Source organism: Pantherophis guttatus, chromosome 7 (genome assembly GCF_059756535.1).
Source record: "Pantherophis guttatus breed Tessera chromosome 7, ASM5975653v1, whole genome shotgun sequence".
Lineage (NCBI taxonomy): Eukaryota > Metazoa > Chordata > Lepidosauria > Squamata > Colubridae > Pantherophis > Pantherophis guttatus.
This window is the reverse complement of record NC_142069.1, coordinates 9,422,672-9,446,235: the sequence shown is the minus strand read 5'-3', so window position 1 is coordinate 9,446,235 and position 23,564 is coordinate 9,422,672. Positions and strand designations below refer to the sequence as shown.

General features: G+C 40.0%; 1 protein-coding gene across 18 annotated transcripts in view; it reads left to right on the top strand.

The window, feature by feature from the left end:
• C2CD5 (C2 calcium dependent domain containing 5) overlaps nt 1-23,564 on the top strand; it is an 88,358-nt gene that overhangs the window by 54,528 nt on the left and 10,266 nt on the right. For all 18 annotated transcript variants that reach the window (XM_060688336.2, XM_060688311.2, XM_060688262.2 and 15 more), the window contains 10 exons: nt 2,507-2,698; nt 5,254-5,440; nt 7,351-7,515; nt 8,689-8,829; nt 10,016-10,079; nt 10,616-10,677; nt 12,540-12,638; nt 15,937-16,026; nt 17,279-17,363; nt 17,483-17,569. In XM_060688336.2, coding sequence (XP_060544319.1) covers nt 2,507-2,698; nt 5,254-5,440; nt 7,351-7,515; nt 8,689-8,829; nt 10,016-10,079; nt 10,616-10,677; nt 12,540-12,638; nt 15,937-16,026; nt 17,279-17,363; nt 17,483-17,569 — 1,172 coding nt within the window. The remainder of the gene's footprint in view (nt 1-2,506; nt 2,699-5,253; nt 5,441-7,350; nt 7,516-8,688; nt 8,830-10,015; nt 10,080-10,615; nt 10,678-12,539; nt 12,639-15,936; nt 16,027-17,278; nt 17,364-17,482; nt 17,570-23,564) is intronic.

Here is a 23,564-nt window from a genome sequence, read left to right as displayed (position 1 = left end):
GTAACACAGGCCCCCTCCTCCCTGCTTGTCTGCCAAATCAAGGTTTCACCAAATATAATTTTTCAATAGAAAATGATAAAAGTTCAGCTCTTCAGGGAAAAAAAAACCCTACCAAAATGGATTACGTGGTAAAAAAAAATGCTGATTTTTTATTTTTTTTTACTGACTCTGATGTTGCCAGATCATTTTTTTGGGAGATGACCATCATGTTCAGCATGATGTGATTCCCCCAGAAGGGAGATTTTTACGTATTTATTTATTTATTTTTGAAGAAAAATTTGGCATGAGCAACTTGAGGTGTTGTTCGTTTTGCTTCTTCGCCAAAACTTCATATTCCCTCTGCTTCCAGCACGGATGAGTGGAGGTTCTGTAATTTTCAATTATTTGCTTCACCTCCGAATCTATTCCGTGCTTCTCTATTCTCATATTTACAAGAGCTAATGGAGTCAGCTTAATTTAAATAAGCTCCATTCTGATTTACTTGTAGCTAAAGGATCAGCAGCATTATATCATGTTTGTTATCTTTTAACCCGCTTGCGCCTTTAGGCGCTTGTTATATAATCAAACTATCCTTTTCAGGGGTGTCAAACTGGCGGCCCGCGGGCCAGATACATCACGTGCAGGCCACACCCACCCCAGCTCCGCGAAGGGAAAAAACATCACAATATGTCATGTGATTCTGCAAGTTTGACACCCGTGCTTTAGGTCCACGGGAGACTCCTAGGTTAATACAATACTAAAAGTTCAGATTTGAGTCAAAATACATATATGTTAACTTTTGATTAGAGAACAATTATAGGAAGATGGCAGCCTAAACTGGCTTATGTTATCCGTATCTCTTGCATTCATAGTTTGTTACACTGAGTTGTATCCCAGTTTGTCCGCTTCTCTGATGTGGTTTTTTCACCAATTCAGTGGAAGTTTTGCTCAGCAGATCAAAGAAAAAGTCAATTATTACCAGTCCCTCTTTTCTCAGATCGATTTCTCCACCGTCTTTTCCAGATGGTTGGGAGATCCTTCAGAAGGCTATGAGATTGCAGAGGGGGCCGAGAAAGATAATTATTGCACAGAGACATGTCTTGATCAACAAAAAGGTGGAGAAATGCCACCGACCCCTATTTTGTTTCTTAATAAAAACATTCTGTAGCTTCTAAGTCCAATCACATGATATATGTCTGAAAAGGAAGCTAAGCAAATCACAGGTCGGTGAAGCTAACCTTGATCTGCCAGTCAAACAGACATGCAATCTGATTATTCAGCTTGAAAGTAAGGATGTTTTAGTACAGGACAAAAAAATGTACAGTTCAGTATTTTATTCATATTAAATTAGATTGTGATAAACCTCAATGGGTTTGAATTATGTATAGTTGTCAAATCAAGAGAAATTAAATATGATAAAAACTCCCCTCCCCTCTAGCACTGATGATGTTACCTAGTTGGGCAATGAAAAGTCTGTAAGAAAACAAACAAGCTCAGAGAAACACCAAGGATTCCACACTGTCAAGAGTTGCTCGGTGATGAATCGTCTCCAAGTTTGATAGATAAATAACTAAATAAATGTTTTTATAAAAATCGATTTCTCTAGCAAGCGACACTCAGTTGCTAATTTGCATTCATAGCCAAATTTACTACAAATTTACAAATTTACTACAAAATTTACTACTACCTAGTGGTAGTTGCCCTTCTGACCCATTAAAACTGTTCTTTCCTTCATGACACAAGTTTTTCCATTCCTACCCGAATAATTGCTTCATAGGACTCTAACAGAAATGAGTATTTGTGTTGTTTTGTGTCTTTTTAGAGCTACTGAAACCAAATTGACAAAAAGCTACGCGGTTTCTACTAATCTGTCCATGCATGTGTATCTGTCAGGAGTTGCTGTGGTTTAAAAAGGGGAGGGGAAATTAATGATCTGTTTGGCCTCTTGAGGGAGAAGAATGTCTGTTGATTAACTTGTTCAAATGCAAAAAAAAAAAAAAAAAGGTTTATAAAAGAAAGCAAACTGGCCAGCCATGTACAGGTAGCCCTCAATTTACGACCACCGTTGTGACTGGAACTTCTGTTGCTAAGCAGAAGGCATTAAGTGAGTCGTAGCCATTTTTATCATCTTCTTGTCGCAGTTGTTAAGTGAATCGTGCAGTTTTAATCAAATCTGGCTTTCCCCCATTGGCTTGGTTGTCACAAGCTGCCTGGGAAGGTCGCAGAGGGCCGTCACATGACCCTGGGACGCTGCTATCGTCTTAAGTACATGCTGATTGCCAAATTTTGATCACGTGACCTTGACGCTTCAACGGTTTTAAGTGCGAGGAGTGGTCATAAATCACTTCAGTTCCGTCGTTAAGTCTGAACTGTCACTAAACCAGTGGTTGTAAGTCAAGGACTACCTGTATAGGTTATCTATATATGCCTTGTGTGGACCCCCCCCCCCCCACTTCAAGTGACCAACCCTGTTTTGAAAGTCAGTGTCTTAATGGTAATTTTAGACTTCTCACCATTTCTCTCTTAGGCTAGAGGAAACCTTACCTCCCGGTTGTGGCTTCTGTCACATCCCTTACGATGAGCTCAACATGCCATTCCCGGCTCGCCTCGCTTACTGCTGCAGTTGCAGGAAGCAGAAAGTGCCCGATGTTCTTTTCACGACAATAGACTTACCCGTGGACGCAGTGGTGTTTGGAAAAGGCTGTCTCATCCAAGCCAGGTAGGAATACAGGAAGAAGAGACCGATTTTAATTATTATTTATATTCTGCCTTCGTTATTTCTACAAGTATCTCAAGGTGGCAAACATCCACCTTTCTCCTCCTATTTTCCCCACAAGAACAACTCTGTGAGGTTGTTGGGCTGAGAGAGAGAGAGAGTGATTGGCCCAAGGTCACCCAGCTGGCTTTCATTCCTAAGGCAAGACTAGAACTCCTGCTGATTGGCCCAAGGTCACCCAATTGGCTTTCATGCCTAAAGTGGGATTAGAATTCACAGTCTCCTGGGATTAGCCCAAGGTCACCCAGCTGGCTTTCATGTTTAAGGCAGGACTAGAATTCCCAGTCTCCTGGCGACTGGTCCAAAGTCAACCAGCCAGCCAGCTTTCATGGCTAAGAGGATTAGAATTCACAGTTTCCTGGTGATTGGTCCAAAGTCATCCATCTTTCATGGCTAAGGAAGGACTGGAATTCCCAATCTCCCAGTTTCTAGCCTGGTTCCTTAACCACCAGACCAAACTGGCTCTACTTCAGTGAAGATGTTTTGTTCACAGATAAGCAATCTGCTGTTCCTGGCCAATTCTTTAGCAGTGAAGTACATTTGGAGGAAAGAGATCCCACAAAATACAAAGATGCTTCTTAGTAGAACAGCCTTGGTCAAGGATAACACTTTTCTGCTGAACTAACAATTCAATTCATTGTGGCTTTTCTATTTAAAAATGCCATTCTCTCTGTAAAGGCTGCAAAAAGGCTGGGGGTCTCCATAAGTGCTCTCAGCACTTAATGTAGATTTTTATACCCCTGTTGCTTTCTACTTTCAGTTTTCTACTGTATTTCACGATACAGAAAAGATCCTGAGGCTCTAGAAAGAGTGCAGTGAAGAGATGCAAAGATAATAAAGGGTCTGGAGGCTAAATCATTCAACGAATAGCTAAGGGAATGAGGTATATTTAGCCTAATGAACAGAAGGTTCAGGAGAGACATGATAACAGTCTTCCAATACTTGAAGGTCTTGGGGGGGAGGGGTCAATGTATTCTCCAAAGCACCTGAGGGCAGGACAAGGAGCAATGGATGGAATTCATCAGTGGCAGATCCAGCCTGGAACTAAGGAGGAATTTCCTGACAGTGGATAGCCTAATATTCCAATATTTGAGGAGCTGCCTGTTGTGACTCTGACCCCCGAGGCCGACTTATCGGAGGGAGAAGGCTCCGAACATGAAGGAGAGGAGTTGGCCAGGCCTCCCTCTCCAGGACCCTCCTCTCTGGCAATGCCTCAGGTGTCTCCCGAGGGAGAAGAGATTGGCCAGGAGCCAGGTATCTCCTCACAGTCAGACAGTGACGGAGATAAGTCTTGGCTGGATCCACGCCAGCGTCGGAGAGACAAGCGCACACAGCAGAAAAGGAGGTGTGCCAGAGATTAAGCTGAGTCATTGGACCACAGCCCACAGGGGATATAAGGGGGTGAGGTGGCCATTCAGACTCTGTGATGGACAAAACTAACTACTAGCGAGTCACATTGTATCTTTGCAACAACGATATCTGCCTTGGATTTAATACGGACTGGACTTGACAATTCTTGAACTGTGTGTATCTTGTTTGGCTTTATCAGTCGGAGGAACAACCCCTCCCTTTATGGGTAAAGTTCTTGGCAAGCAGCTACTGGGTTGCTGCCAATCCTCTTATCGAAAGAATTTGTTGTCTACCAGTTTTATTTAACCCCTGGATATCTGTGTGCGTGTGTGAGACAGGGACAGAACACTGCCGCGGAGAAGAGGGAGTCAATTTATTCTCCAAAGCACTTGAGGGCAGGACAAGAAGCAATGGATGGAAACTAATCAAGGAGAGATCCAACCTAGAAATGAGAAATTTCCTGACACTGAGAACTAATTAATCAATGGAATGTCTTGCTCAATTAACCAATGGAACAGTTTGCCTCCTGGAGTTGTGGATGCTCCATCCCTGGAGGCCTTCAAGAAAAGTCTGGACAACCATTTGTCCAGGATGGTATAAAGTCGTGATGGCCAACCTATGGCATGTGTACCACAGGTGGCATGCGGAGTCATATCTGTGGGTACGTGAGCGTTGCCCTAGCTCAGCTCTAGCGCGCATGTGCATGCTGGCCAGCTGATTTTCAGGCCTTCCAAGCCCACTAAAGTGGGGAAACAGGCTGTTTCTGGCCTCTGGAGGGCCTCCGGGGGGTGGGGAAGGCTGTTTTCACCCTCCCCAGGCTCCAAGAAAGCCTCTGGAGCCTGGGGAGGGTAAAAAATGGGCCTACCGTGCCATTGCGTGCCAAAAGCAGGGGGAGCGCAGGGGAGGTTGTGCGCGCATGCTCGGGGGGGGCGCAACGTGGGGGGCATTAAATTATGGTTGTGGGCATGCACATGCACAACCCCCCCGCTTTTGGCACGCAACAGCAAAAAGGTTAGCCATTACTGGTATAAGGACTTGTACCTTAGCATGGGGTTGGACTAGAAGACCTCCAAGGTCCCTTCTAGCCCTATGACTCTATGATTCCTTAAGGCCACATGCCTTGAAATTTACTGTTCATTCTCCAACAGGCTATGCCGGCTGAAAAAGAAAGCCCAAGCCGAAGCCAACGCAACCTGCATCAGTAACCTGCTGCCATTTATGGAGTACGAAGTACACACTCAGTTGATGAATAAGCTGAAGCTAAGAGGGATGAATGCCCTCTTTGGCCTACGGATACAGATCACGGTGGGAGAAACGATGTTGATGGGTCTGGCAGTAAGTTTTCCATTTGTGCTTTAAACCATAATCTCCCTCCAGTTTTTCATCTTGGAAAAATACTTAAGCATTGAACAAAATAGGATGGTTTTACATGTCTTATAAACCCAGAATGTCAAGATTTATCGGCTTAAGTCATTTTTAAAAAAAGTTGTATGAAAGAAACAGGCCATGTGCTTTTTAAAATAAACCCTGAAGATTTCAAAATGGAAAGTCTTACAATAGTACCTTTTCTAAAGTTAATGAACAGCAGCTGGAATCCAGTTTCTGGTGTTTTGATCCACTTTAAAAAGTTTCTGCCACAATAAAGGCTACTAATGAAGATCTCATTAGTGGTCAGATGTTATCCCTCATCACTGATTTTTGTGGGGTTATATCTACAGCATCTAATGGTGCCTTTTGTGTTTGGCATTAAATGCACAAAGATAATCTGTGATCTTAAATTTCCAAGATTTCTACAAATTCAGGTTTATAACTCTTTGAACAAGCTGCATTGTCACACTGAAATATCTTTCAGCACTTCTTAATTCTTTTTTTAATCTGTATTTCAGCCTGCAGTTTCCCACCTGTTTACTTTCTGAAGAAAAATTTGACTTGATCACACAATCCCACCCACACATACTTATGCTGCACAATCTAGATCAGGGGTCTCCAAACTTGGCAACTTTTAAAGCTTGTGGGACTTAAACTCCCAGAATTCCCCAGTCAGCACAGCACAGCTGGCTGAGGAATTCTGGGAATTGAAGTCCACAAGTCTTAAAGTTGTCAAGTTCGGAGACCCCTGGTCTAGGTCAGTGTTTCTCAATCTCAAGAGCTTTAAGTAGGGGTGAAATACTCCCAGTTCGGACCGGATCGCCTGATCCGGTAGCAATGGCGGCGGGTGGTTCGGAGAACCGGTAGCAAAAATCCCTGGCCCACCCCCATACTCAGCTGAGCCGTGGGATCATCAGAGGCTTTTTTTTTTTTTACTTTTAAAAGCATTTTTTTCTTCTGCCGAAAAAATGCTTTTAAAAGTTTTTTATAAAAAGCCTCTGATGATCGCACGGCTCAGCTGGGATCGTCAGAGCCTTTTAAAAGCATTTAAAAGGAAGAAGTTATTAAAAAATGCTTTTAAAAGGCTTTGACAATCCCAGATGAGTTGCCTGATCATCAGAGGCTTTTGTTTTCTTTTAAAAGCATTTCTTTTCTTTTCTTTTTCTTTTTCTTTTTTTTCTTTTTTTCTTTTTTTGCTTTTAAAAGGAAAAAAACCCTTTGACAATCCGGCAACTCACCTTGGATCGTCAGAGCTTTTTAAAAGCATATTTTTACAACCTCTTCAGCAGAAGAGGTTGTTTAAAAATGCTTTTAAAAGGCTCTGACAATCCCAGATGAGTTGCCTGATCATCAGAGGCTTTTGTTTTCTTTTAAAAGCATTTCTTTTTTTTTTTATTTTGCTTTTAAAAGAAAAAAAAAACCCTTTGACCATCAGGCAACTCACCTGGGATTGTCAGAGCTTTTTAAAAGCATTTTTTTACAACCTCTTCAGCCAAAGAGCTTGTAGAAAAAATGCTTTTAAAAGTTTAAAAAAATAAAAAAGTTGGCCATGCCCACCCAGTCACATTACTCCCTCCCCACCAAGCCACGCCCACAGAACCGGTAGTAACAAATTTTACATTTCACCACTGGTTTTAAGATGTACGGATACCATTAAAGAAAAAAAAATGTATCCAGTTTTGTTTCTACTTGGAAATTTCTGAATATGTTGGAAGTCCGCACACCTTTAGGGTGCTAAGTTTGAGAAACTCTGATCCAGATAAACAGTCAATAGCACATTTTAAGCTCTTACATTTTTTTTATACCAATAGAAGGAAGATGTTAGACTGTGTTTCCCACAATGCCTTAGTTTCTTACTGGTATACTTTTTTTCCCAGTCTGCTACAGGAGTTTATCTGGCTGCTTTACCTACTCCTGGTGGTATTCAGATTGCAGGGAAAACTCCCAGTGATGCCACTTACGAACAGCATATATCTCATATGCAGAAGAAAATCAATGACACAATCACCAGAAACAAAGAGCTGTATGAGATTAACCCTCCGGTAAGCAATGTTGTATAAATACTGACACAATTTTAAGTCAAATGCTTTTCATTTTACGATGTTTCTTGCCACATTTCTTAAGTGAATCACAGCAGTTGTTAAATTAGTAACACAGTTGTAAAGTGAATCTGCCTTCCCCTATTGACTTTGCTTGTCAGAAGGTCGCAAAAGGGAATTGCACGACCCCGGGACACTGAAACCGTCATAAATATGAACTAATTTGTCAAGCATCCGAATATAAATCATGTGATCGCGGGGATGCTGCAAGGGTCACATTGGCATTGGCATCCTTCAGTCTCAAGAGACTATGGTGTCGTGCTCTGGAAAGAGGTCCTAAAACAGCATCTGGTGTGACTGAAAAGGCCAATTCGAGAGTGGCAATCCCTTCCACACTGAGGGCAGATACATTCTGTCCCCTGCCCAGCTCCCAGATTTCGCTGGTTCCGGGACTGCCTCTTTGCCTCAGCCTGCCGAACAAGTGTCTCTTCGAATGGGAGAAGGCCATGCTGCGTCTTTAGCCTCCAAGCTCAACGATCGGAGGTCAAGGTTTTCCAGTCGTTAATGTCCATTCCCAGGGCCTTTAGGTCCCTCTTATCCTTATATCCTTATATTGCAGCTGTGGTCTCCCTCTGAGGTGCTTTCCTGCACTAATTCTCCATATAGGAGATCTTTCAGAATCCGACCATCAGCCATTCTCACGACATGCCCCAGCCAGCGTAGACATCGCTGTTTCAATAGTATATACATGCTAGAAATTCCATCACGTTCCAAGGGTCGTGCTTGCAAGGGTCATAAGTGTGAAAAATGGTCATAAGTTAATTTTTTTCAGTGCCATTGTAACTTTGAACGGTCACTGAATGAACTGTTGTAAGTTGAAGACTACCTATATTATGAATGAAAGCTTAGATGTAGTTGATTTCTGAAAATATAAAGACAATCAATGTGTAGGAGACGGAACTCTATAAAAAAAGGAGAAAGAAAGTGGTTGCAAAACTAAACAGGTTCAGAAGTAAAAGTTACTCATTTTGGTCAGGACAGAAATAACTAAGATATCTCATAACTGATTTGTCTTTATGTTGGAGGAAAGTTGTGGTCGTAGCAGTGAAATGTTTAAAGATCTTTTGCGAGATTTAATGTATGATTTATTACATGATGCCATATTGTTCTGCGTAGGAGACATCGGAAGAAATTATAGGTTCTCCCATTCCAGAACCAAGACACCGGACCAGGTTGCTAAGATCTCAGTCTGAAAGCTCTGATGAAATTGCAGAATTGGATCTCTCTCATGGCAAGAAAGATGCCTTTGTGTTGGAGGTAAAAAAAGTTCATCTTGTACCTGACTTATAAAGAATGAACAAAATTCACTGATTGAATCACAGAACCATGTCATTTGTGGTTAAATATTCTTTGCATTCTACAAATAACATATCTGAATTGGTGTGAGTGTGTGTGTGTGTGTGTGAGAGAGAGAGAGAGAGAGAGAGATTTAATAAAAACAGCTATTGTAAGCCACTTTGCATTTTTGAAAATGAGAAGCATGTGTGATGGAATCTGCAACTAGAGTAGGGGTGAGTTAAGAGACTGGCTAGCTTGGAATCCCTGCAGGGAATAAGTAAGTGTTCCACCCTTGGAATACTATATCCAGTTCTGGTCATCAGGATACAGAAAAGATACTGAGACCCTAGAAAGAGATCAGAGAAGAGCGGCAAAGATGATAAAGGGTCTGGAGGCTAAACCATACGACAGTTAAGGGAGCTAGGAATGCATAGCCTATCCAGCAGAAGGCTTACTGGGGACGTGATAGAGGACTTACTCACCAGAGGGCAGGATAAGATGTAATGGACGGAAGCTTGTTAAAGAGAAATACAACCTAGAAGTAAGGAGAAATTTTCTGACAGTGAGAGCAATTAATCAATGGAATAGCTTGGCTGCCGGAGTTGTGGGTGTGCCATTACTGGAAGTTGCCACAAATAGGCTGAACAACCATTTGGCTGAGATAGGATTAGACTCCTGCCTTGTGCAGGGAGTTGAACTAGAAAACCTCCAAGGTCTCTTCCAACCTTTTGATTCTATGGGAAGGAAGCAACAGGGATTTGACCTTTTCTGAAATCCTTGGAGCTCCTATCTGGTTGTTTATGCAATTAATCTAGTGAGATTTTTTTTAAAAAAATTGGTAGGTGAGTAGCAATAAAGAAACGTCTCTGGAGTCATTCTGGTTCCTTGCACCTGACAGCATGCATGTTTCAGAAAGGTTTAAAAAAGAAATGAAAAACAACTCACCAACGCTGAGATTTTAATGTTAATATACTAAGATGTTTAAATCTGTTAACAAGTCCCCAGGTGTTTAATTTTAAAACTCCGGATATATGGGTTAGACTTAGACTTCTGATAATGCCTTTATACAGTAGGTATATTAAATATGCTTTTCACACAGAATATCTCTTGATAAAGAACATTTCAAAGACCAAATTATTATGTGTAGGGTTTTTCCTCCCCTCAGATTGATGATACAGATGCAATGGAAGACGTTCACACTTTGTTGACAGATATCCCTCCACCCTCAGGTACAGTTGATTTTTAAAAAAATTTGGATAATATTATAAAATACTCCCAAAGGTTTGACAATAGCCAATACTCTTTTCACAGTATGTAGAATAATCCCATGTACATTTCCTATTAGAAGAGGTCATAATTTTAGGTTTCTTGAATTTGATCTTATAAAAAGTAAGTCCATTTATTGTTGGATAGCTAGAAAAGCTACATAATTTGCAAGCTCAATAGATACTTGCTTGTATGTAATTAATGTGACACACTTTATTGTAGATTTGTGCATTTAATAAACACTTTCAGTGTCTATTACTAGAACATGTTATATTTAACTGAATTGAACTGATTAATTCATTCCTAAGTATATATACGTATTTCTTTAGAATATTACTAGATTGCCTCTTTCTCAAAAAATATACAATACAATACAATACAAATAGAAAGCACAGTGACTTCGTAAATCAGATATGCTAAAAACCTGAGCAAATGAAAGAACACCATTATATCTTCTTCTTTATTTTAATACTAAAAAACTGAATTTGTTCTTTGTCAGGCTTTTATAGCTGCAATACAGAAATCATGCCTGGAGTAAACAATTGGACTTCTGACATACAGGTAAAATAGTATTAATATAATCAGATCAATTTTCAGAGTAATAAATAAAGTATGCAAAACTGCTTTTCTTTCACTTCATATTAATTTGCTTAAATTCAGTTTTCGCCATTATCAAAAATGTGGGGTTTTATTTCACATAAATTACATAGTGTAGGTCCAAGCAATTTTACCTCATAAGATATTCTCAAATGAGGCCCCACAATTAAGAATGTTTTCTCTCTGTGTGTCAATTCCATAAGCATTGGTAGTAAAGAATCTTGGAAGAGAGTACAGATAGTCCTCAGCTGACAACGTTTAGTGACCTTTCGAAGTTACAACGGCAACTGAAAAAAGTGATTTATGACCATTCGTCACACTTATGACCGTTGCAGCATCCCTGTGGTCACATGATTTACAATTGGATGCTTGACAAGTGATTCATATTTTTGATGGGTGTAATGTAGCGGGATCATGTGATCAAACTTTTGTGACCTTCTGACAAAGCAAAGTCAATGGGGGAAGCCAGGTTCACTTTACAACCGTGTTACTAATTTAACAACTGCAGTGTTTCACTTAACAACTTGTGACAAGAAAGGTGGTAAAATGGGACAAAAGTCACTTAACAAATGGGTCACTTAAGCAACAGAAATTTTGGGCTTAATTGTGGTTGTAAGTCAATTATCTGTATAGATTATTATCCCATGCATAAAGCTTGCCATAAAGCTTTCTTGTAATAAATGTCCAATCTTAAGATTTGATCCAGAGGTTATGCTCTCAGTCCTGTGTCTCTTCTCTTATATGAATGTTAACGTACAACACTTCATTTAGGCTCAAGAGATAGGCTCAGATAGGCTCAAGATACAGAAGGATCTTGACAGACTTGAACATTGGGTGCTATCTAACAAAATGAAATTCAACAGTGAAAAAAGTAAGGTTCTACATATAGGGAAGAAAAACAAAATGCACAGGTACCGTATATGTGGTACCTTGCTCAATAGTAGTAACCTTGAGAGGGATCTTGGAGTCCTAGTGGACAACCATTTAAATATGAGCCAGCAGTGGGCAGCAGCTGCCAAAAAGGCAACACAGTTCTGGGCTGCATAAACAATGGGATAGAATCAAGATCATGTGAAGTGTTAATAGCACTTTATAATGCCTTGGTAAGGCCACACTTGGAATACCAAATTCAGTTTTGGTTGCCACGATGTAAAAAAGATGTGGAGACTCTAGAAAGAGTGCAGAGAAGAGCAACAAAGATGATTAGTGGACTGGAGGCTAAAACATATGAAGAACGGTTGCAGGAACTGAGTATGTCTAGTTTAATGAAAAGAAGGACTAGGGGAGACATGATAACAGTGTTCCAATATCTCAGGGGCTGCCACGAAGAAGAGGGAGTCAAACTATTCTTCAAAGCACCTGAGGGTGCTGAAGCAATGGGTGGAAACTAATCAAGGAGAGAAGCAACTTAGAACTAAGGAGAAATTTCCTGACAGTGAGAACAGTTAATCTGTGGAACAACTTGCCTCCAGAAGGCAATTTTAAAGAAGATGTTGGATAACTATTTGTCAGAAGTGGTGTAGGGTTTCCAGCCTGGGCAGGGGGTTGGACTAGAAGACCTCCAAGGTCCCTTCCAACTCTGTTATTCTATTTCTATTTAATTTCCATTTATGGTGGTGAAATTTATTCATTCCAATCTACATAGGATTGTCATCATTAGCATGAAATGCATCACACCTGATCTAGTTGGCGTTAAATTCTCCTAGAATAAATTTTATTTTTCTTTTGTCTTGTACCTCTTACAATCTCAGTTGTAATTCAGCCAGTAATAAGACTCTTATTTATACTTAAGGATGGTAATTCATGATCTTGTTTTCCTGCTTCAGATGTTTACGTCTGTAAGAGTCTCCAGACTTAGCAATATTACCCTCACAAACCAAACTCTCAACAAGACCTTTAATGATCTCTGTGAGAATCTACTAAAGGTAAGAGAATTCTTGCTGGAATTAATCTAGTTATTTGAACTATTTGTTTAATCAGTCCTTTGCTTTAGGTGTATTCGCTTGCTTTTCTGGCGTAAATTATAGATGACTGTTAAATAAATGACTGTTATATAGAAGACATCAAATATCCTGTGTAAAATAATAACCAAATGATTTTGCTTATTATTACTACATTATCTTCCCATCTTCCCCAAAATCATGAGCCTTTGCAGTCTATTCATCGTCTGTTTATTAGATTAACTATCTTTGGCAATCCTTTACATGCTGCAAGACTTGTGGCTATTCACAGTAGTATTTACGCCCCAACTTCTTTAATTTACAATTTTACTGATTTTATAGCTGGTTTTATTCTAATGAATTGTGACTCTTGTTTGTTTGTTTTCTTGATCAATGACCAAAATAAAATCAAAACATAAAAAAATATCCATGTTAAAAAATTAAAATCACAGAATTATAGAACTGTAGAATCCAAAGGCTATATTACAGTCACCCATCCTAAATATCATGTATCACATAGAGCCCATGGAATAGCATTTTTCAAGAATCTTGGGAAATCCAAAATTTTAGGACTAACCTCAATTCAAGTGAAATCTATTTTAAAACATTGCACTGTACTGGACAGGTTCTTCCAATTTACATCTCTGGAAAAAAAAAAAACCTGAACATTTGTAAATTATTCTCCAATCTAAACTAAATCCAGATCAAAAGGATGTATCCAACAGATACAGCATTCATAGTACTGATTAATGCTCTGATTTAAAGTCAGATAAGATTTGGTTTGCCACATTTGCTATCTGAAACGGCTCTGGATGTGATAAAATAATACATGTCTGTGATCTTTACTTTCTCTAAAATCATATGGATTTCCTTTCTGAAATCAGTCGTTGTACAGCTATCTAAAAAAACAAATACTCCTTGTCATACTGTCATACAAGCAGGCACCAGGAATATTTCATTTGCATAAATTTGGAGTTGAAGCATATTCAAGGCCCATTTGCTTAGTTGTGAGTTTTTCCAGTTACATAATCAATGTCATCAGCTGGGTCATTTTTTCATGGGGGCAGCATTTTCTCACTAACCCTCTCTGTTTAGAGTATCATGTTCAACAGATCGACTAGGTATAACAAATCAGAGTTCATGTGTTGGGAGCAGCTTTTTAAAAAGAGTGTCTTAGGAGTCGGTTATAAAGAAATGAAACCAATATTTTCCACTTTTCATAGTATATTGAGCATTGGTATACATTTGGGGTCAACAGTGTGGTAATCTGCAAGTACCATCAAATTATCCTTTGTATTTGCCAACTACTCAACTACCCACTTACATTTTTATATTCCCCCCCCCCAGATAGATAGATCAGATAGATAGCTGATAGGTAGGTAGGTAGGTAGGTAGGTAGGTAGGTAGATAGATAGATAGATAGATAGATAGATAGATAGATAGATAGATAGATAGATGAGAAATAGATGAGATAGATAGATAGATAGATAGATAGATAGATAGATAGATAGATAGATAGATAGATAGATAGATGAGAGAGAGAGAGAGAGAGATGGGATGGATGGATGGAAGGAAGGAAGGATGGATGGATGGATGGATGGATGGATGGATGGATGGATGGATCAGAGCTCCAAACTTTGGTTGACTTCTTTCCACTCACAACATGACTTGAAAGTTTTTGAAGAACTTTTTTCAGAAGACATAAGAAAGGACTATGTAACTGGAACTCAGATTCCTGGCAATCTGAACATTTTTAAAAAGAGAATGTTGTTGTCTAACACACCTGGGAATTTGGGGAGATAATGAAATGAATAGACAGCCGGTTTGTTGTTAAGGATCCAAGCTATAAAATGGGTGTGAATTCTAGTCCCTCCTTGACACCCCAACTGGGTGCCTTGAGCCAGTCACTCCCTCTCAGGCCTAGGACGAAGAAAACAATGGCAAGCCACATCCAAAATATCGCCAGGAAAACTGCAATCGACAACCATAAATGGGATCAGAATTTCCATTGCTAAGCAGGGTGATTGTTAATTGAGTCATGCCCGATTTTATGCTCCTTTTTTTTGCCACAGTTGTTAAGCGAATCGCTGCAGCTGTTAAGTGAATCACATGGTTGTTAAGCATATCTGGCTTTCCCCATTAACTTTGCCAGCTGAGCAAGGTTGCAAATGGCGATCACACGCTCCAAGAACATTGCAACTCTTGTAACTACATGCCAGTTGCCAAGTGCCCAAATTTGGATCCCATGACGGGGGGGGATGCTGCCACGGCCATAAGCGCAAGGGCCAGACAAGTCATTTTTTTTCCAGAGCTGTTATAACTTTGAAGGTTGCTAAATCAATGGTTATAAATCGAGGACTATCTGCAGTTCAGGCAGTTTCCAGGAATCAACAAAGACAAACAGTGACATGAGGGGGTGGCTGAGCAGAAGGAATACTTGCGTGTTGCTGGGCAACATGCCTGCATGCAGAGAATATATTTCTAAAAAGAACAGTTTGATGCCACTGAAGGCCATGTGGGTTGTGGTGAGGTCCCCGAATGGCAAGGCCAACAGTGGCTTTTCATCCTGTTTTTTTTAGGGAGTGAATTGAAGCAGTGAAATTGGTGCCTTGCTTTTTAGTGACAGCTGCCTGGTTTTTAAGGGGTAAAATGAGCAAAATTGCATGTTTTAGATCCGAGACACCAATTTCAGCTACTTCCATTTATCTTTTTGCAAAAGGCTTTATTGAGCAGAAACCTGGAGGTTCAAAGAACTGGGTTTGTATTGCTTTTGTGTTTTTTTATGCATTTAAACAGTTCCTGTAGCCATCCATCTCATTCTCATCATTCTGGGCAGCTAACCGCGCATTTAGAAACTTCAAAGAAAACAGCAAAAACAATGTAGAGCATAGGGTTTGGAGGCTTCTAACTTTGCTAACTTGCCATTCTCACTAATTTATGACTGATCCAAGTCACCCTGACGCCCATTGACCGAGTAGAATTTTCCCAACGAGAATCATCTTGCTATTAACATAACGTTTTAAATTGGGGTATTTTAAATTTCTGGGATTTTAATTGGAGCCTAATTATTTAATGATTTTAAATTTTAAATTGTTGTCGTGTTTTTTGTGTTTTTAAATAGGCTGTACACCGCCCTGAGTCCTTCGGGAGAAGGGCGGTATAGAAATAAAATTATTTGTTTATTTATTTATTTATTTATTCTATGCTGAAGATGCTTCTTAAATTTGTAAGCGCTTGCCCCAAAAGAAGATGGAAGTTATTAGTCATTTCTTATATTTCACAGAGCCTTTATTTTAAACTCCGTTCGATGATCCCTTGTTGCCTGTGCCACGTCAACTTTACTGTTGCTCTTCCAGAAGATGAATTAATTCAGGTAAGGCCATTCTCGTTTCCATTTACATTCTGTAGTGTTTGCATTATTCTGAATCGGGACAGGACTGTATGAAAGTAACACGGGTCAAATTGGATCTGTTTTGGGGGAACCTACCATGTGTCCCTGAAAATACGACCCGTTTATTTATTTAGTTAAATTTATATGCCGCCCTTCTCCCGAAGGACTCGGGGCGGCTCACAAAAGGTTAAAAACCAAAGAACAATAAAAAAATATAATTAATTTAGCATAATTAAAATCCCACAATTTAAAACCCATATTAAAACCAATTAAAAACACCCTGCAGATCAGATGAGTTGTTTAAAAAGCCACGTCTTTAGGTCCTTGCGGAAGGACCTACCCCAAAAGTAAATCCCACCTTGATTTTTACATGTGCGCCCAAAATAAGCCCTACTCCCAAAATAAACCCTAATTAAGACCCCGCCCACTCCAGGGTACACAGGTAAAAACTAAGCAAGAGTGGGGACGGGGGTGGAGCTGCCCTACTACTTACGTTCGGACAGTTGCAGCCAGACCTTGCACACTCCAACACCTGCCTTGCCGGCGCATTTCTTCTGCAGCCGGCAAGGCTTTCTTGAAGGCCTCTGCAGCCGATAACAGAGCTCCGGATTGATCCGGAGCTCTGTTATCGGCTGCAGAGGCCTTCAAGAAAGCCTTGCCGACTGCAGAAGACATTCCTGAAGGCCTCTGACAGCGAAAAGGAGGCCGGGGGCGACGTGCGCAAGTGAGGTGAGTCAGTGAACGACTTCCCTCCAAAATAAGACCTGGTGCCTTTTTTGGTGGCTAAAAAAATATAAGACAGGGTCTTATTTTCAGGGAAACACGGTACCTAGCCTCATAGTGATCTCTGATTTAAATCTGAAGAGATTTATCAAAGACAAGGTTATGAATGCCCCAAAGGTGCTTTTTCCAAAAGGCAACTGGTTTTTATTTCCCTTGGAAAACATTTTAGTTTCCTTTTGGAAAAGGCACCTTTGGGTCAACCATGACTATGTATGTCAATTTTTCATTGTAAAATCGTGACATTGTGTGGGATATATTTCAAGTATGCAACAATTTTGCATGTGTGTACATGCATGTATGCATGTATATCCCATGTGTGTGTGCGTGTGTTGGTGTATACACATGTGTATTTCTAAGCTAAAGAGAAACTGGAATGAATGAATGAATGAATGAAAATGAATGAATGAATGAAAGAAAGAAAAAACTGACAGTTAAATGTTTTTAATTACAGGTCACCGTTACGGCTGTTGCAATAACCTTTGATAAACACCAGGCTTTGCAAACAGCTAAAACTGTAGAAAAAAACCTACAAAGAGGTAAAAAAAATTTTTGAGAATGTACACATTCATTCTTTGCCATCGTGGATGCCATGATTTCTGGACATCTGCGTTTTAATGGAAAAATCAATATTTATCTACCATTTTATTATTTCAAGCTTCCACAGACAACGAAGAACAACTGCAATTTTCATTGGAGCTTTCTTCTGATCCTCACATGCCTCAGCAGTTCTCACCGGCAAAAGGTTGGATTTTATTTTAACTATCCTTAAAAAAAAAAAAAAAAAAAAGAGCATATGCTTATCCTTATATGTTTCATTCACTTGCTCCTTTGCTGCTTGCCCACAAACTCAGCTTGGATTTAGTACCGTTATCCAGTATGAATTGAATGTTGATACTTTCCATCTATAGGAAAGCTAAGCAAGCTACTGTATACCTAAAGTGTGTTGAGGAAAATTACAAAAAGCTGTTAACATATTAGGAAGGAGCAACTGAAAAGAAACAATTGATTTTTCTGCTTGTTTTTAATTGCAATTCTGTAACTGCTTTGAGGCTGCCAAACAGTCAGTTAATTCTGACTCTGAGCTAACTGCATTTTGGGAATACATGGAGCAATTCCTCAGTGATCTGAAAATTATCTCTGCTAAATTGAATCAACAATGTCTGGATACATGAAAATGAATTTTTTTAGAAGCGAGACAATTGTAGCTAAAGTTTTTTTATTTCTCTAAAGAGAATTAAGTGTTCTTCCTTCAGCCCATTCTTTATTCTAATTCAGAAGATAGAACCTTCAACGTAGAGAGCTCCAAAAGAATTCTTTTATATCTCCAAAAATGGATTTAGTATGAACTACTGCAGATGAAGATTGGAATAAATATTCCATAGTTTGAATGTTTGCTGATAGGATGGAAAGAGATCAAGGGAAGTTAGATTTTCATTGCAGTAGAAAGGTCATTTAAAATGTGAACTCAGTTCTGAAAGATTTGGAAAAGGATAAAAAATAAAATGGGAGGTACCATTATTCATAGTTTAGTATCTTCTTCTTCGGAATATTGTATGTGCGTTGTATTCTATATTACAAAACATTGCATAATTTCATGTGGAGTTTTAAAAGAAGTTTCAATTGATCTGTTTAACCATCTTTCAAAAATCCTTATGAAATCAAGCAAATTTTTCTAGCTGAATTGCTATGCAAAATAGTATTGTCCTCATAGGGATACCTTGAACTCAAGTCCCAAATCCTCATTAGATCACTGGGTATGCTTTACTCTGAGATCTGAGTAACATCTAATCACTTGAAACCATAAGCTTAGATTAGACAAGTTTAAGAGTAGAATTTATCAGACATAGAAGTGCTATTCTGATAAATCCAGTACTCTGAAAAAAAAGATGTTTAATTGAATGTGAAGTTGTTGAATTACAGCTTGGCAGTTAGCTTAATCAACCAACCCAGATCATTTCTTACTGGTCTTGAGTTATCCCAATCCCTCTTTTCCAAATATTTAGATAATTAAGCTGTCACTGACTTTATTTATGTTTATATTTCTACTTATCTACTAAAGGAGAATAATTAAACCCTGTCCATGAAGATGTATACCATGATAAATTCCTTAGCTTTTAAAACGATAGATGTAGGTGAAGGAATGGCAGAACCTGGAGGTGGAGTGAAAAGGGGGATCAGCCTGGAATCCCTACGTGGCCACAAGAGAACTAAGTCCAACCCCTTTTGTGCACTGTTGATCCTTATCTAACGCTAAGAAGGTGTCCAGCGGTAGTTGAGAAGATTCCTGTGATTAGGCTTTTAGCAATAAATCAGTTTAATCGAACCTTCACAGGTGGACCTAGTCTTTTGCACCCGACAATAGAGCACTGCACATTTTTTCTGCAACAGACTAACATAGCTTAATAACATAGTAAATTATGATTAAGATGGCTGACAATGCATGATTTTAACAAAATAAAGTAGGCCATTACTGTATGTAGCGTGGCTAATCCCTGTACTGCAAGGACACTTTTATAATCTTGTACTGTCCACTGTTTCCCAATTCTGTCTGCTTTGATACTTGGACGCTGTTTTTGTTGTTAGCTTGGTGAGTTTTCTTTCACCAGCATCCTCACTAAATTGCCATTTAGCCTTTTTTTTTTTTTTTTAAATTTGATTTATATGGCGCCCTTCTCCGGAGACTCGGGGGCTTACAATGCGTTAAGCAATAGCCTTCATCCTTTTGTATATTTATACAAAGTCAGCTTATTGACCCCACAAACTGGGTCCTCATTTCACCTACCTTAGAAAGGATGGAAGGCTGAGTCGACCTTGAGCCTGGTAAGATTCGAACCTGCAGAAATTGCAGGCAGCTGTGTTAATAACAGGGTGCATTAAAGCACTGTACTACCAAGGCTCTTTTTCTTGATTAATCTTTTAATCGAGTAGGTAGCTCTCTCTTTGTTTCGTTCTGTTATTGTCTTTCTGAAAACTCGTTAGAGTTAAATATGTTCCTGAGTTGTGTAAAACTGTACTTGTTAAAAAAAAACTTTTGGCCAGTAAATGGGTACGTGGTGTCATGTCAGCAAATAGCTCATTTAGCATCAACTGTAGGAAGTGCAGCAAACTTTTGTTCAGACAGTTAGTTCATCAGGGGAATCTCTCAGCTTCTAGACCCCAAGATATCTAAACGTAATTTTGACAGCAGGGCAATGTACCATTGATTTTTTTTTATTATTTATTTATTTATTTATTTATTTTTAATTTGATTTATATGCCGCCCTTCTCCGGAGACTCAGGGCGGCTTACAATGCGTTAAGCAATAGCCTTCATACTTTTGTATATTTTATACAAAGTCAGCTTATTGCCCCCACAAACTGGGTCCTCATTTCACCTACCTTAGAAAGGATGGAAGGCTGAGTCAACCTTGAGCCTTGGCGAGATTCGAACCAGCAGAAATTGCAGGCAGCTGTGTTAATAACAGGGTGCATTAAACCACTGTACTATCAAGGCTCGTTTTACAACTCATCTTTACTTTTTTTTAGGAAGAACGTGATTATTGATTTCAGTTCAGCATTAGGCACAAACATTATTCAAATGTATATTCTTCTAAACGCCAACAGGGTTAAGCGTTTAGTTACTTATGACCATTTTTCACACTTACGACCGTTGCAGCATCTCCATGGTGTGAGAAAAAGAAAACTGGGTTGCGATTTTGCTAAAATTATATAGGCCTCAAAATGATAGTAGGCCTCAAATGAATTGCTATATCTTGGAGTGCCAGCTAGAATGATCTCCTAAGAATAACGTGATATTTGTAATCTGCTATGCTAAAGCAATTTTAGAACAGAATAGAATAGAATTCTTTATTGGCCAAGTGTGGTTGGACACACAAGGAATTTGTCTTGGTGCATACATTCTCGGTGTACATAAAAGAAAAGATACATTCGTCAAGAATCATAAGGTACAACACTTAATGATAGTCATAGGGAAACAGTCAATATAAATCGTAAGGATACCAGCAACAAGGTTACAGTCATACAGTCATAAGTGGAAGGAGATGGGTGATGGGAATGATGAGAACATTGATAGTAGTACAGACTTAGTGAATAGTTTGACAGTGTTGAGGGAATTATTTATTTAGCAGAGTGATGGCATTCAGGGACAAACTGTCTTTGTGTCTAGTTGTTCTGGTGTGCAGTGCTCTATAGCGTCGTTTTGAGGGTAGGAGTTGAAACAGTTTATGTCCAGGATGCGAGGGCTCTGTAGATATTTTCACAGCCCTCTTTTTGACTCGTGCAGTATACAGGTCCTCAATGGAAGGCAGGTTGGTAGCCATTGTTTTTTCTGCCGTTCTAATTATCCTCTGAAGTCTGTGTCTGTCTTGTTGGGTTGCAGAACCAAACCAGACAGTTATAAAGGTACAGATGACAGACTCAATAATTCCTCTGTAGAACTGGATCAGCAGCTCCTTGGGCAGTTTGAGCTTTCATGTAACATGTACTTGCAAAGTAAATAGTTTCAGAGGCTATTTTAGACTAGGAACATTAGAAGCGTTGAGAAATAAGGAGCAGAAAGTAGCAGATGGTAGGAGATTTCACATGTACACGCAAGTATGTGCCAACTGATGGGTCAGTATGGAATACAAGGAAGTAACGTCAGTAAAATTCCATTTACTGAGGGGCTGTCAGAATAAGGGTATAAAAGAAGAAGATGGGTCTCAGATCAGGGCCATTGGCCGTAGATATTCCTCGCTGGACTTAGCTATCGTCTCTGATCCTCATTGCAATGGGTCACTGATGCAAGTTGTGTTACGATGGCTATTCATGTTCCAAATTGCTCATGAAACCAACCTCTGAATCTTTAAGTAAGAATTATTGTTTATTGGATTGCTGTCTCCTTTTTTTTTTTTTAATTTGATTTATATGCCGCCCTTCTCCGGAGACTCAGGGCGGCTTACAATGTGCTAAGCAATAGCCTTCATCCTTTTGTATATTTATACAAAGTCAGCTTATTGACCCCACAAACTGGGTCCTCAATTTACCTACCTTAGAAAGGATGGAAGGCTGAGTCAACCTTGAGCCTGGGGAGATTCGAACCTGCAGTAATTGCAGGCAGCTGATCTTAATAACAGGGTGCTTTAGACCACTGTACTACCAAGGCTCTTGTTCTTTTATAGTCTCCTGTTTCTTTTATTGGGATATTTTTACGACAGCGGTCATGTGATGACCAAAATTCAAGACGCTTGGCAACCGACTCATATTTATGACGGTTGCAGTGTCTCAGGATCGTGGGATCACCTTTGACGATCTAACGAGCAAAGTCAAGGCGGAAGCCAGGCTCACTCAACGACTGTGTTGCTAACTTAACAGCTGCAATGATTTCCTTAACAACTGTGGTAAGATTTTCAACAACAACAACTGTACCTAAATTGGGGCAGAACCCGCGTAAAACTGTCTTGCTTAGCCACGGAAATTTGGGGCTCAGTTGTGGTCGTAAGTCAAGGACTAGTTTTATTCTGCGGGAATGGCTGCGTAGCTAAAACAGAAGTCTTTCTTGGTGCTTAGGCTTATTTGGTCTTTTTTAAGATCAGCACCTTGGACAGCAGAATATAATTTAGCCATCTGCTGCTGAAGGCAAATGATTTGCTTGAAGGTTGAACATCGCCTCTGTCATCACCCAGTGGTGGGTTTCAATTTTTTTTACTACCGGTTCTGTGGGCGTGGCTTGGTGGGCGTGGCATGGCTTGGTGGGCGTGGCAGGGGAAAGATACTGTAAAATCTCCATTCCCTCCCCAATCCAGGGGAAGGTTACTGCAAAATCCCCATTTCCTCCCTATCAGCTGGGACTTGGGAGTAAAATGAGGCACAACTCATTTAACAACTGTCTCACTTAGCAACAGAAATTTGGGGCTCATTTGTGGTCATAAATCAAGGACTACCTGGTTTTTTTCCAGCTACAGTGCAGAATTCCTGCACCAAGGAAAGTCAGTTATTTAGAAAGGATCATGAATATGTGCCACTTGATAACAGAATCTTCCTGTATGCCAGGAGTTTTTACCTGTGGGGATTGTCAACTTCCTCCAGAAGGCTGAAATGGCACATTTCTTGGTGGGCAGAGAGATGCAGCCAAGTAAGGAATTCAAAGTGAATCCGTGGAGAAAGATGAGACTAGAATCAGTGAAGTAAAAGGCCAGATAATTTTACTTCCTCCCTCATTCACGTTAATTGGAGATGGCAGGTCCTCTATTAGCTAGCCACAAAGGAGAGACAGTATACAATTCCCAGTAGTAACTGGGTTGAGTATCACTAGTCTTGTTCACTCCCTATTCTAGGGAGTGACAGCTTGAGGAGGCTGCAGACCAGAACATAACCCCCAAAAGGCAGACTTTGATTGATTTAACTTAATAAAAATGTTTTAATATTTTAATATGATGAGTTTATTATACTTGATATAGACCCATGATGGCGAATCTATGGCACGCGTGCCACAGGTGACACGCGGAGCCATATCTGTGGGCACATGAGCGTTGTCCTAGCTGAGCTCCAGCACGCATGTGCGCACCGGCCAGCTGATTTTTGGGCCTTCCGGGCCCACCAGACATTGGGAAACGGGCCGTTTCTGGCCTCTGGAGGGCCTCTGGGGGGGGGAGGCCATTTTCACCCTCCCCAGGCTCCAAGAAAGCCTCTGGAGCCTGGGGAGGACGAAAAACGGGCCTACCAGGCCCACCGGTAACCTTTTTGCCGTCGCGTGCCAAA